Source organism: Micropterus salmoides, unplaced genomic scaffold, assembly GCF_014851395.1.
Source record: "Micropterus salmoides isolate LMB-PRFRI ecotype aquatic unplaced genomic scaffold, ASM1485139v1 Ms_hic_scaffold_16, whole genome shotgun sequence".
NCBI lineage: Eukaryota > Metazoa > Chordata > Actinopteri > Centrarchiformes > Centrarchidae > Micropterus > Micropterus salmoides.
The window spans coordinates 26,376,234-26,390,343 of NW_024040707.1; the positions used below are offsets into that span (position 1 = coordinate 26,376,234).

Below are 14,110 nucleotides of genomic sequence, written 5' to 3' on the forward strand. Positions count from 1 at the left end.
TCCTGGTCGTGCAAACCACGTCAATCAATGTTGACGTCGTAAGCCACGCCCCGTATCGGTCACATGAACTTTGATTCACCATAACCATTTTACATGAAGCAAAACCTTATAATAATCAGCATGAGCTACTGGGCATATTTTGTCTCAGCAAAACGGTATTTTGAGTCGTGTACTTTGTTTTGGGCCGAAGGTAGGCAAAGGTAGGCTAGACGAAGTACCACATCTTCAGAAATCCAGCAAAACATAGCGAAAACTGGGAGTGTTTTCAATAAATGTATAACCCTCTAACCAACTCCCAATTGTTATTTTTCATGTTCAAATTCTTCTTTGTGCAGTGGCTACACAATAACATTCTTAGCATGTTGAATACATATATTTATATATATATATACAGATCATAATCATAATGTTAAAACACAACACACACAGCATTACAGGCATACATAAAAAATATACATGCAATATAAATTACCTTTGAGGTAGTGTAAGTGCTTAGTTGCCTTCTATAAAGTGCTTACTTTGCAGTTTGTCCATGTCTGTTTCCCATGTCATGTTTGTGGCGGGGTGGGGGTACAGATGGGAGTGGTAAGGGGATATTTCTTGATCACACTGATGGCCTGGGGGTGCATACTGTTCCGAAATCTGGATATTTTGTACCTATGCTTTCGGTATCACCTGTCAGCCTTCATGAGGTTAAAGAGTTCCTGAGTTGGGTGAGCTGGATCTCTAATGAAACTGCAGGCCCATCTGTAGATCATAGGTGTCCTGCAGTGAGGGAAGATCTGTCCCTGTGATTCTGTGGGCAGCCTTTACTACCTGCTGCAGTGCCAGTTTGTTCTACTCAGTGCAGCTGTTAAACCACACTGCTTCATTGATTGATTCAATTGTCCGCCATATGGTACCCAGTCGTGGTATGTTTACAAAATAATAGATAGCAAGATGAACCCATGGCTATCGTGATCTACAGATACACAAATTCAGAAAACAAAAATATCCTCATTACAAACCCAACCCAACATATCACCTTCAGCCACCAAATCAACATTTAGAGGGCTGTACAAACATAAAATTATATTTATCCTCAGCAACACAAAGATCACAAAAAAGACATAAATGCTGATCTTCAGGAATGCCTTTATATCTGCCTACCTCAGTCACCAGTGGTATCAGTCCTTAATTGAACACCCAATGACCTAATTGTCCTCTCTGTTAATTATATTTAATATCTAGTTCTGGTGTTGCAATCTTTAATTGCACATCATCCCTAAACGTTGGTGTATCCCAGATATCCTCCTTACACTGGCTTTGTGTTTGATTATATTTTTCCTGAAAATAAAATGAAAGTCATAAAGAGAAAAACTTTAGTACCATCCCTCAACCAAGGATAATTGTGTGTTCTATCCCAGTTAAATATCTTAAATCGATTGGACAAGTATTTAATATCTCCCCTTGATAAGATATGGCTCCCATACCCTGTCCCCTTCAATAGCCTGCGTTACTGTAAGAGAGCATTTCATTGTTTGACTTGTTTGGATAGAATAACTGAGAGGCAACCTCAAAACCTCCTGCAGCATAGAATAAATGTGATCCTACCATGGAATCAGAAATTCTAAGGTACAAAAGGGACATTGAGCTACTGAATTTATAACTGATGGTACCAGATCTCTACAGTACAGAATGCAAATTTGTAGTCTATTTCCATTATGGAAATCATGTACAGTAGTACCTTCCATTCTGACTTATTTTGACATTTATTAACCTCTTTGATCCCATTCTCTAAATCTCAGGATTTATTGTTACTACTAAAAACATGTAATTGTCACATTTTAAAGGGACACTCCAGTGATTCAGTTTTGCACTTTCATAAAGTTAGGGGTTCAAAAGAGACAGATAAAATATAATCTAAGCCACAGAGGCTAAATTAGAATATCTCTCATTTTTAGTAACTCAAACTCCAAAATATACTGAATTCCACATTTCCCATAATACAACAAATAAGCTGATCATCATCAGTGTTATTTTCAAATAGAAATTTGGTAAAAACCTCAAAACTGCACTTAAAGCTGGGGTAGGCCACTTATTTCAGAGGCATTCATTATATTTGTTTAGCTATCAATATATCAAATGCTCTGACACAAAAATTTAAATAATGCTGTATCGGTGGCTGTTGCAGGAATGTAATAAGCACTTCCAATCGTTTCATTTGGAAATGTACTTATTTACTTTCCATTACTGTTAATTAGCACGCATGACTGCATTATTTTTTATCCCCATGTAGGCAGGGCGCACAGCGACACATTACAGCTTCAAAATATTCAAACAATTGTTCAATCAAGGTAAATAACTTATTTAAAAAGTCAGCATGGTTTAAAGATCCAAACCAGCCCCATTCCAACAATGTAAATAATGAAAAGCATAAATACACATAGGCAAAGTGGAGAGCATTTCTTTTATTTTAAATATGTCATCATTGGTTTAGCCTGCATACAGTAACATATCAGCAAATAACTACACAGTACAGAGGTGGACTGCTGCCACATCAGTTGCAGCTTCACCAATATGTAACATCGACAGCCACAGTCAAAATCTGACAGCCAGGCCAGCATATTCCTTCATTTAAACTCCATTTAAAATGATTTATTCGAGATACAAAACCACAAGGGTGCCTGTGTGTCATTGTTTTATTTTTCCTACACAACACAGACTTAAGTTAGGCCGTGTGGTACTTTACTGACACACGCAAAACAAACAAACAAAAAAAGAAAAACCTTATCTATTGTCATTGGTTATACATTAGTTTTGTTGAGTTGTCTCTGAAATAGAAAGTTGGCATCTGAAAAATACATGATTGTAGTTGTTACACAAAATAAGGTTGGAGGAGGTCACAAATTGATTGTGTCCTCGACCCACATTTGTAAGTATCAAGCATTCTCCTTTTTTCTAAGAAACAATTTATGTGCGTCAACGCAAATCCCGTCTTCGCACTGTTCATCCTGTGTATGGCTTTAAATGGGGTTTAAAGACTTGGCAAGATAACAAGGCAATGATAACTTAAATCGGCTGCAAAGCTTTCAACATGTATATACTAGGGTTTCCATCGGGCCTAGAACATGCAGACAGGGCAAGGTAGTAACCACGTGTCTGGTGAGAATATTTAGGCACGCTTTAGAACTATTTATCTGTTATTGGTTCTCCTTTGTGCCAATTATCTCTCTCTAGCTCACACTTCGGTTCACAATTTAAATGTAAAAGAATACACAGCGGTTCTATATAGAAAGGAAAATTTTAGGTATCAAACTCAGTTCCTGTGTTGCACCATTAAGGCCCCCCATGACTTGACATTGCACTACAGGTAGCCACTAAATACAACACTAAGCCTTATCTCTCTAACTGAAACTCGTTTCAAATCATATGTTTGGATTTTAAGCTGGATGGGGATACAAAAGTGTGCTTTTTCATTTTCTTTTGTACACTTTATTCTTTCTGTAATGCAACAAAGCACCAACTCTCAAACATAATACTAAATACGCATTGATTCATAAGAGATGAATGTCACTGCTAGTGGTTCATTGGTATTTTGTACTTCTCAGCAAAATCATGCATAAACAAACACATCAAAAACACAAAGTAAAGAGCATTTCAAAGAAACTCAAGATTCAGAACGTGGAGGTTTGTAAGGTTATGGCCCATAGTTTTAAGGAGGAAGAATATGATGGAAAAATATAATTCACTCAGTCACAGAGATAAAATAACACAAACTGTCATAGTTTGATGAAATAAGTAGTGGTACTATAGACTCAAGCCTCTTATATGAATCATGTGCAGACCCTCCTAGCTTCTCTCCAGGTCAACAAGGTAGGAAGTCACCTGTGAAGACAACAAAAAGGAAAATTCAGGATTAAACACAAATAACATAGGTTACCTCAGTTCTCACATCCAAAGGGTTTAGTCTCAGGTGGAAAAAGCATGTAACGGCCGCTGCCCAAAGTGCTGATCTTGGGACATCCGCAGTATGTGGAAGATGTCTCACAGCAGCATGAATACACTGACCGTTGGGTCTCCCTACTTAGACGAGACGCAATCAAAAAAATTGTTTTTTTTACAAAGCCTCATTTTAAATTCCTCTTGGAGCCACTCTGGCCTTTTTTCTTTTATCTTGTTCATCTCTGTGCTCTGATATTAGGCTGTAGCACTGTTGCGAACTGATGCTGATCTGAATTTGCACCTGATTATAAACTTGACTAAGAGGCACTGGCACATAACCTTTGATAACAAAAAAACCCAAAATGGCCCAGGAAAAATTTAAGTTACATTTGATTAAGCTTTATACATGAAATTTTAATATAAATCTTGTAGCCTGCATTTTTTTAATCTTTACTTTGATTGTGACTGTTCTTTGTCATGCCTGTGTGTTTTTATCTGTACTTCTTACACACATGCTTTCCACCAGATTGTTGCGCCAATAAACTGCCAGATGTTTTGTAATATGGGATGGCAGTGAGCTCCACAAGAGGTGTAGCCTAGGGACCCGTAACCACATTAATCAATTACTTCGCCTGTAAAATTATAATTTACAGCTTGTGGAATTAAAACCAATAAAAACTTTATATTACAAAAAAAAAATTTTTGTAATAATTAATATTAACCTACAGTTAACATGACAACATACTGTTGGTAAACAAGAGGTAGTCTGCACATTTCTTTCTCTTTATTTAAAAGGGACAGTGCACATTAATTAACATAAGGACAATGCCCAAATGTAAATAAACCAGATTTAGCCATACAGACTAATTGTCATTTGGAGTCCCTGGCAGGTTGATGTTATAAGAAAATTAAAACATGGCGTACAGACAACATTAAAAAACAAAAAACAAAACATGCACTTAAAATCATAAGCAGACAACACAGAAGCATGTGTACATTTAATGGCTCACGATTGCCCTCTCTCAGTAGGTAATTCACATTTAGCTTGTTTGTTTAGCTTAGCACTCTACACAAATGTAGCTAATTCATATCAATATGTCTTCTGTATGAACATGTTAGCATCGTGACTTATTATAATGCTACTACAAAGTGTAAACCGTGAATTTATTATATTTTACAATGCTAAATTGGTGCCCTAATAATGTGAAATGATGTACTTCGCAAACAAGCTAGCTAGCCGTTGTGCCAAAATAACTTGATTATATTTACGCAGCCTATATTGACACACTTGACTTGGTTCGGTCGAATCCTATCAGTGATCGTTTCCTTCAGTATGCTTTGCCTGTCAATCACACTGTCATTTCACAAAGGAGTCTGACTGTTTACAAAAAAGTGAGAAGCATGCAATTTAGCCTAACTGCGATCATGCAGATAGGAAATGATAGACTAACATATGCTGAATTAACCTGCTAGGCTCACTGACTCCAGACACACTTTAAACAGGCTAAAAGTAGGACTGTTATGTCGGCAAAATGCCGAACTGATTTGTGATCAAAGAGGATTTGTCTCTCACGCAGGAGCCAAATCAAAGAGTCAGCTCTTTTAGCATAACATGGCTATTAATACTTTGCATTAGCCCAGTTAATTTTATCACCTTTTTCAAATGCAACATGGGGTTCACTAGCCTTACCATTATATTACATTGGACAGTATAGGCAATGGACATTTATAGTTTACCCACCCTTTATTTTACCACTCCATCTCCCCTGATTGATTTTGTCCAATTACTATTATTATCTCAGGCTAATTTTCTGCCCCACTCTCTATCTTGCCCCACACAACAGCAGACTAGCCAAAAATAGTTTTTCCTAAACCTCTAGAGTAAGCACCGCCTGTCCAGCATGTTTTCCATCCAAACCTGCTTCACCACAACTGGCTCGGGTAAACAGTGCGGTACAGAGAACATTGAAAAAACTCAGACTGACTAGCACTAGCATGTTCCTAACTTGCTAGCATGTCAGCCATTAGCTTGCCAGCTACAGTATTTTGTCACCAAGCCTCTATCACCACCGGTTTCCCGCTGATGACTTTCTCTGTGCAACAGCAAGAATGTGATTTCTTAACGAAGACTTGCAAAACCAACAGTAATCGGCAGATTGTAAACTGTTGCAGATTACTTACACAAAACAAAACATAGGCAGTGAATTTGTTTCATTCCAGACCAAGCAGCTCAACGTCGAAGATGAGGGTGGCGTTAGGAGGAATGATGCCTGGGTGGCCTTTGTTTCCATAAGCGTAGTCAGGTGAGCAGGTCAGCTTGGCCCTTTGACCGACACTCATCTGGAGATACGAGGAGACAAACACAGCATAGAGAAAGAGACAACGGGGGTCATGTGGAACAGCTAGTTTTCAACATGAGATTTGATCGTGATGTGGTCTCTGTAGTCTAAGTTGGATAATAAACTACAGGGGCAGAGGAAGTGACAGTGAGAACATCTCTCTTAAGAATCTAATCCTTCACCCTTTACTGCAGAATATTTGGTGTGTGAGACACAAAGTGTGTGAGATATAGAGCTGTGTCCTGCTGTACAGGCCCACTCTTTGTGGTGTTAATGGAACCTTGGTCAGTTAAAACTCGATAATGGAGCCATGTCAATAAATTAATGTATTTCAGCAGATGAACTACAACATTATCAGCAGCGAAATGTGACTTCTTTCTTGCAATCCAAATTATTTCTGCCTTTGAATCATGCTTGCTGAAGCTTCTTAGTTCCATAACTTCAGTTCCAATGGCATTAAGAAATACATTGTAACAAGTATACCCTTCTCTGAGGGACTGTATTTAAGTGTAATATTAGTAGTATGCTACCAGTTCTCCAGCATACCTGCACTACACCCTCTTCCCAGCCTCGGATCACTTCCTGCTTGCCGATCTTGAATCTGAAAGGCTTGTCCCTATCACGAGATGAGTCAAACTTGCGTCCGTCTGTCAGGGAGCCTGCAGACAAGGAGATAGATAGAGGTACAGAGTCAGAAAGAAAGTGGGGCAGCTGTTAATGCACAACCTTAAACTGTGGGTGAAAAATCCAGCCATTACCTCCGAACATGCAAAACATTACAGCATTTATCACTAAGATAACTCCTGCTGCAGAACTTGTTACATACAGGCTCTCCGTGCAGCAACATTAAGCATGAAGAAACTGTATTTATAACATTTCATAAAAACATTGGAAACAAATCCATCTTCCAAGCTTGTCTGACATCCATCTTCTCTGCTGTGTGTATATTCAGAGCGCAAATGAAGAGATTCCAAGGATCTCAGAAATAGCCGCTGCAGCTGTCTGCAGGGTGGGTTTCAGTGTGACAGTCAGGAAAATGCAAGCATCAATCTGCAGAATAGCATCCCACCCAGAACTATTTACGCCAGCGCTATTACTGTTATTAGCACCAGCAAGGCAGCATGTGTGAGTGTGATGGTTTGGTGTGATGTGAGTGTGTGTGTAGTGTGGGAGAAGAGGCAACATTACGCATGTTGTTGGGCACATCAGGGGGCAGCTGGCAAGATGCAGCCTGTAATCCAGAGTGGTGTGAGTGGCCTGTCCTCTTCTGGACATCAAGATATCGTCCAATTGGAATTATCTGTAGGAGCTGAATGGCTCTTATCCAACTAACAAAGCCAATGAACATCAACACACTGCATTTTCCATTTCACCTCTAAACAACACTGTGCTGACATTTTCACACGCCAGCCATTTCCTGTAGACAGTCTTTCCAGAAAAACAGCAAATCCAACTTTTGATCTTCACTTGGATGTCTACATTTTAAAAAGCTTGTGTAATGGAATATCCTGTTACATGTCTCATTTCAAGGCTGACAGGAAGGGAGACTGCCCAGAGAGGAAATCCTGTAGTTTGTTTGAAATACAAAAAAAGAAAAAAGGTGGATGCCTAAAAAAGAAATGAAAAAATGCTTCACTGTGTGAGGCTCAAACCAGAGCTTACTTCAAGTTACATAATCTGGAAGCAAATGAGGCTTGTATTACACAGAGAGTTATGTCCGTCTCACCAGGCAAGGAGACCGAGACCAGCTTTGCCAAACAAGAACAGGTGCGGACAAATATACAATCTGGCACACTGGGAAGCAAAGTCCATCTGAAATCACATTTTGCTGCTGATGTTTCAGTTTTTGTACTGTATTTAAATAGGTCGTCTTTCAATACACTTCTAGCCTTGGAGTGGCTCTATGAATGGCAATGTCTGTCTGTCTGTCTGTCTGTCTGTCGGTCGGTCCACCACGTTCGTCAAGACAGAAATATCTACAGCCAGAATATGAATACTAAGGACTTTGGTGATCCACTGACTTTTCCTTTAGTGCCACCATTAGGTTGACATTTGTGATTTTGAGTCAAATGTCACAACAACTAATCTACAGACATTCATGTACCTATGATGAATTGTAATCACTCCGGCGATCCCCTGATTTTTCATCTCACGCCATCATTAGGGCAAATTTTCTCCAGTACTTAAATACCTGCAAAGCTAATCGGCCTCAGCTAATTACTCAACACCTCAAACGCTAGCATGTTAACAGCTAAACTAAGATGTTGAACATTGTAAACTCTAGCATAAGCATTGTCACTGTAATCATGTTAGCATTTAGCTCAAAGCACCGCTGTGAAGGTAGTCTGCAGGAGCCTTTAGTCTACACAACCTGCACAGTGCTGCTGCTATGGCTGCACACTCCTGTTAGGCTGGGCCGGATTATCCAATGGGCATTCTGACGCACTTGGGGCCCAAGCCAGGGGAAGAAAAATCTTTTTTTTCCTCTTTTCCTTTTTGTCTTTTTTACATTTTAGATATTGACACCATGTATAACCAATAAAAAGCACGCAGATATATTTTTTATCTGAACAGAATTATATTATTGGTCAACCATAAGTGTAGAAAGCACATAACAACCAGTAACAACGCGCCCCTAACGTGGGTCATCCGGGTCATAACCCTGCGCTGAATTGAGCGGACTGTGGGAATACGTTTGTCGTAGTTCAAAATGAGTGAGAGAAGTGGTTGTAGTAAACGCAAACAAACAGAGAAGAAGAAGAGAGGGGGGGCGTCTTTATTGAGACATGTGCCATCTATTCAAAAGGAGCCAAGGAAGAGGTGTGTGACCCGGTGTTGGTGGGCAATCAACAAAGTATATCCAGCCTCAGCCCGTGATGGGATTCAAGGGGTAAGGTGTGCTCCCTCACCAATGATCTGCTGTGTTGTTCATTCCCAAATGGGGAAAAAGTTTACAGAGAGTGGATCCCCTATTCACCATCCACAGGTGATTTTAGCTTTGCCTTTATGCTTTATTCAACTAAGAAAAATCTTTTTGTTGCTGTTTTTCTGACGGCAATCGTGTGCGTGAGAAAAGCACAGAGCATTTTTACATGTAAGCATTGCTTCGGATCTCATCTGTCACTGGGAGCGGGACTGTGAACCTAAACTAGTGCAACAGCTGGAGGGAGACAAGCGGGTTGTCATTAAGTTTTCAAGTGAAAGAGGGCTGCCTCTACATGGCAACAATGAAGTAGCCTCTTTACTGAATGTGAATTATGGAAGAATCTGATTCATAGAACTGGATTAGAGGCGAAGCACTATGTGTTTACATGATGGGATTTACAGTAAGTAGGGACATGTGGTGTAAATCCTGTATGATGAATAACGTTACATGTGTTCATCAGTGTAAATTTTGTAGAGCCCGACCATATGTGTTTCTGGGGGCAGAAGCTGATGTTAAAGTGAAAAAGATCCAATTTATAAACTGATATTTTGATTTTGAAATTTATTGGATAGTAGAGCCGTTTCCTGTATAAATTACTGACTACTACTTAGAACAGGCCGATATTGAAAGCTGTTCTGTATGTGGGCTATAAAACCTTTTCCTTAATGGATTATGTTAAAAATGCCTAAGATTACAGTCTCAACAACTGAACATGTAAACAGCTGCAAATCAATAAATATTTGCTGCTAGAAAGTGCAGAGAGAGAATAAGCATGTTTTTGACCTTACACATAACCTGCCATAATAACTTTCTATGTAGCATATTCACATCTAGTGTATCCCTTTACCAGCACTCCTAAAGTCTACCCAAAGCTACGAGAAACCATTTCCCAACCACTACATGACTGTCTACACACGCATTTAAAAGAGGATCTAACTTTGTTTGGCTGGAAGATGTGTTAGGTTCAGCTCACGTCCCATCTGGTTTAGACTAACTACAGGCACGCAGCTCGCAGATATATTTAGAATAAGTTAAATGCTATAATTTAACTGCTCATTGACGTTAGCGCTCATCCACTGATAAATATTGCATTAATTTTTGGCTAATCTAATTTAGCAATGGACAGCGATAGCTGCTGTGAATTATATTAGAGAATTTATAAGTAAGTCAGTAAGTAAGTGACGAACTAGGGAGAAATGATAGGACCCTTCGCTAAAACTGCCACACTGTTCCAGAAATAAATCTACAATCATGATTGTCAACAGTGTAGCCTCCACCACTCACCTACTGTAACATTAATCATACTGCGGTGACCCGGGAGGAAACGGGAGAGGGCAGTGAAAAACGGGTGTCTCCAAGGAGGGTTGGTATGGCCGTGAATGTTTCAGGCTTATTTGTGCTAAGAGAAGCGATGACTACTATTTTTATTATTTAAGTAATGTATTTCACGTGACAAATGACCAACTCATTGTGAACTCCGTTGTTGGTTCTCATTGCTCTGCTGGATTCTGGTCAGCCTTGTTGCTTTGTTTTGTGGTGCTGTTATCAAGGGGGGGAGTTGCAGAGCATGTGTGTGGGTCAGCGGGTGAGGGCCCTACAAAACTTTGTGCCCAGGGACCTCTGACTTTTTAATCCGGGCCTGCTGTTATAAAATATTTGAAAACGGGTCTATTTTCTGCTTTTCTAAGCTTTCATGATATAATCTGAATGTTTTGTAACTTACACTCAAGGATTTTGCACTATTGGTATAAATATAACAGGAATAATATAGTGAGTCTGCCATTATTTAAATCGGCCAGACGGTTATAATCCGCTCAACTAAACGCCCCCCCCCCAAAAAAAAAACTCCAACAAAGACAGAAAAGCGCTGTAAATCAGACGGGATTTAAACCCCCGCTGTCTGGTCTGTCTGTCTGGGATCTGAGTGAACCCTACGGCGGAATCCGTCTGCGTCTCGTTTTTAATTAATTCTCCAGACAAGACAAATTACCACATTATCCACTGGTCTTGACGAGACTGTAACGGACCGCTCGCTCCAAACTGGAGCGCGCATTATTTTACGCATGCAGTTATGAATCCATGCGCTGTCCCCGGGATATACCGCCACCGCTCCTGCTATGGACATGATCACACCCGAGTATCTCCAACACAAACGTGCCACCATGGAGTGAAAATGTGGTGAAGGGGTTAAATATTCATGCAGCCCAGTCGGTCACTGACAGTGCCTGTTTCCCTACTGAGAAATAACTGCCTGGAAGGTTTGAGGGTAAAACATGTCTGCTGCACTCCACAGCATTTCGAAAAGTGCTTTAGAATCGCTATAATATTTTTCCTGTGAGGATACAGTTTTTGCTGTGATATTTACAGCATTAACATGCTTAGCTTTTCTTTCCTTTTTTTTTTTTTTTTTTGCACGGGTGTAGTAACAGTTGCCCGCAGCCGTCACTCCACGGCCTTCCATGAGTACAAATAACCAACTGGAACAGCTAAATGTGCAGACTGTGTGCATGCATGCAGAGTAATAACTTTCTTATTTAAAACTCACCAACATAATGCACCACACACGTCTGTCCTTTTTTGGGGAAAGTCCTTCCTGTGGAGAAACCAAAGAGGCGCTGAATATAACGGGAATAACACGCAATTAAGGCGGTGTTTCTGCGGCTGTAGTAGATATATGCAAACAGATTAAGTGCAAATGTGCGCTTAGTAATTAACACAACGCGTTTCCTGTGTTCCGTCTCTTTACCGTCGCCCGGAGTTATAGTCTCGATTTCGACTCCCATTTCAGCGGTGTGTTCTGGAGCTGTATCCCTGCACCCGGTAACACTCTCCCGCAGTCTGTCTGTCTGCTCCTCCAGCGGATGTTCTCAGCTGTCTGTCTCTCTGAGCTCGCTGCAGGGAGACCAGCGTCAATTCCCTACATTATGCAACAACACTTCCGCCCACAACCTCCGAAATAAAACCAATTCCAGCGGGCAGCGCAGCCCCCCTGGCGGCCATAGTGGAGGTGCAGGATAGGGTGGGGTAACCCATCAGACAGGCTGCTAATTGAACAATACTACAAACAAGTATCGTTTTGTTGTTGTGGTTGTTTGTGTCTTCTGTCAACAGATTAATATGAGGGGTAAGACTTTTGCTCTGGGGATATCAAATTTACTGTTAGGCTTACATTATAACATCTAATATATATATATATATATATATAATATCTGTCCAATGCTTGTTTGATGAGAAGAAGTCATAAAACAAGTGTAGAACTGACTCTGGCTCAGTATTACAGAATGTTTCCTTAACATTAAAAATTCCTGAGAATACCCTAATTGCAGGGGTAGTGTGTTTCATACAAAATGTTCAAATGGATTTGTCTTGATTTATCGTTATCTTCTTTTAAATGCTTGTTTGTGCGTTTTGAATCCATTATTTTTATTCTTCCAACTGTTTATGTTTTGATAACTTTAGTGACACCTGGTTAACTCAGTTATTATACCTGTAGAAATGGCATTAATTACAGAAAAACTGGAAAAGGATTTAAGTAAACCTTCAAATCGCCAAGATTACCATTTTCAGTCCAGTTACAGTAAACACACTGCAATGTCACCCTGTACAATCCCAGGATCCCGAAACTGAAGCAGCTCAATGGAATTCAGCAATCATTCATTTACAAGTGTGCTTTTTCTACTGTGGCATGTCTTCCAAAAGCATTTCTCAGCCTACTTCAAAACTGGACATTGCAGGTGACCAGGCTTCTGAATCACTGGAGAGTTGTGTGCTTTTATTTTGAAGACAAGTTAAGCATGTTTTTTCTTGTATCTGTGACCAACTTGACATCTGGCAGGCAGTGTGTACAGTGTGATAGGCTACTGTGCCAGGGGTGTGTGTGATGAGCTTGTTTTATACTCAAGGTCTATTCCATTGAATAGAACACACTGGTTCAATGTCACATCTCATAAAATATCCCGAAAATACAAAATATTTGCCATCCTCCATATGAGAGCACAGATCAGAGTGCAATGGCTGCAGTTTACTTCAGGCCACTCTGGAGAGCACTGCAGTGAAAAAAAAAAAAACTAATGAGAAGAGAGTGAGTGAGGCGAGTCGCAGTGACAGAAGTCTAAAACAGTTCTGAGTCAAAGCATCCCACTGTCCCGGGATCCAGCTGACACTCAGGGGTAAATTCACAAAAAGGATTGTGCGCATTTTGCAGCGTTAAATCTGCACAAATAAGACAACCATGTAATTCTCAGGGCAACCGCAAATTGTGAAATGCACCCCAGACTTCGCTGACAGGCAAATAGCATCACTGTGCTCTTTGTATGCATTTTAATTAAGTCATTTCGGCCTAATCAGAATATCGCTGGTTCGATCCCGGCTTCCCCATCAGTGTGTGACTCCTTATTTGCTTAGTTTCTGTTTCTGATGTGCAGCTGGCATGGTGCCACCACTGGGTGAAATGTAGTGTAGAGCCTTTGAGCGGTCTGAAGAAAGGCCTAAGTACAGTCCATGAACCCTCCCCCTCCATGAAGCATCATTGCAATAAAAAGTCAATTCAAAAATAGCCACAAATTATTTGCATGTACTGAAGTAGTAAAACTATAAGCATGTTCAGAGAGTTGGTGTTATCTGAAGCACATTTATAAGGTAATGAAACTGGAATACAACATAAAATGCACTACTGTCAGAAGCGGAGGGGATGTTTACACGCTGTACCAGTCCAGCAGAGAAAACAGCTCTCCAGACAAATACAGTCTATGGCCCAGTCGCATGAGGAGGAGCGCACACTTACTGCATCCTATAATCACACGCACTCTGATAAAACACTCAATACAGAGTCATAAAACAAAACAAAATAAAAAAAACACAGGCAGACAAATGAAGGGCAGGGAGTCAGTTAATAGATAATCAGGCTGTTACTTTGAAATCA

General features: G+C 40.1%; 1 protein-coding gene across 1 annotated transcript; it reads right to left on the reverse strand.

Moving 5' to 3' along the window:
• Window positions 1–2,430: 2,430 nt before the first annotated feature.
• fkbp1ab (FKBP prolyl isomerase 1Ab) lies at window positions 2,431–12,092 on the reverse strand. Its single transcript, XM_038723471.1, has 5 exons — window positions 11,936–12,092; window positions 11,735–11,782; window positions 6,810–6,922; window positions 6,106–6,264; window positions 2,431–3,867 (listed from the first exon to the last, which is right to left on the reverse strand). Exons 1-4 carry the CDS (start codon window positions 11,970–11,972, stop codon window positions 6,136–6,138), a joined length of 327 nt encoding a protein of 108 aa, XP_038579399.1. The 5' UTR covers window positions 11,973–12,092; the 3' UTR covers window positions 2,431–3,867; window positions 6,106–6,135.
• Window positions 12,093–14,110: the final 2,018 nt, after the last annotated feature.

Excerpts from the sequence above, each read along its gene's own strand:
- fkbp1ab (XM_038723471.1), bottom strand. The coding sequence starts at position 11,972 with ATGGGAGTCGAAATCGAGACTATAACTCCGGGCGACG. Across the intron at positions 11,783-11,935 it reads GACTATAACTCCGGGCGACG|GAAGGACTTTCCCCAAAAAA; the intron begins GTAAAGAGACGG and ends GTTTCTCCACAG. Across the intron at positions 6,923-11,734 it reads GTGTGTGGTGCATTATGTTG|GCTCCCTGACAGACGGACGC; the intron begins GTGAGTTTTAAA and ends CCTTGTCTGCAG.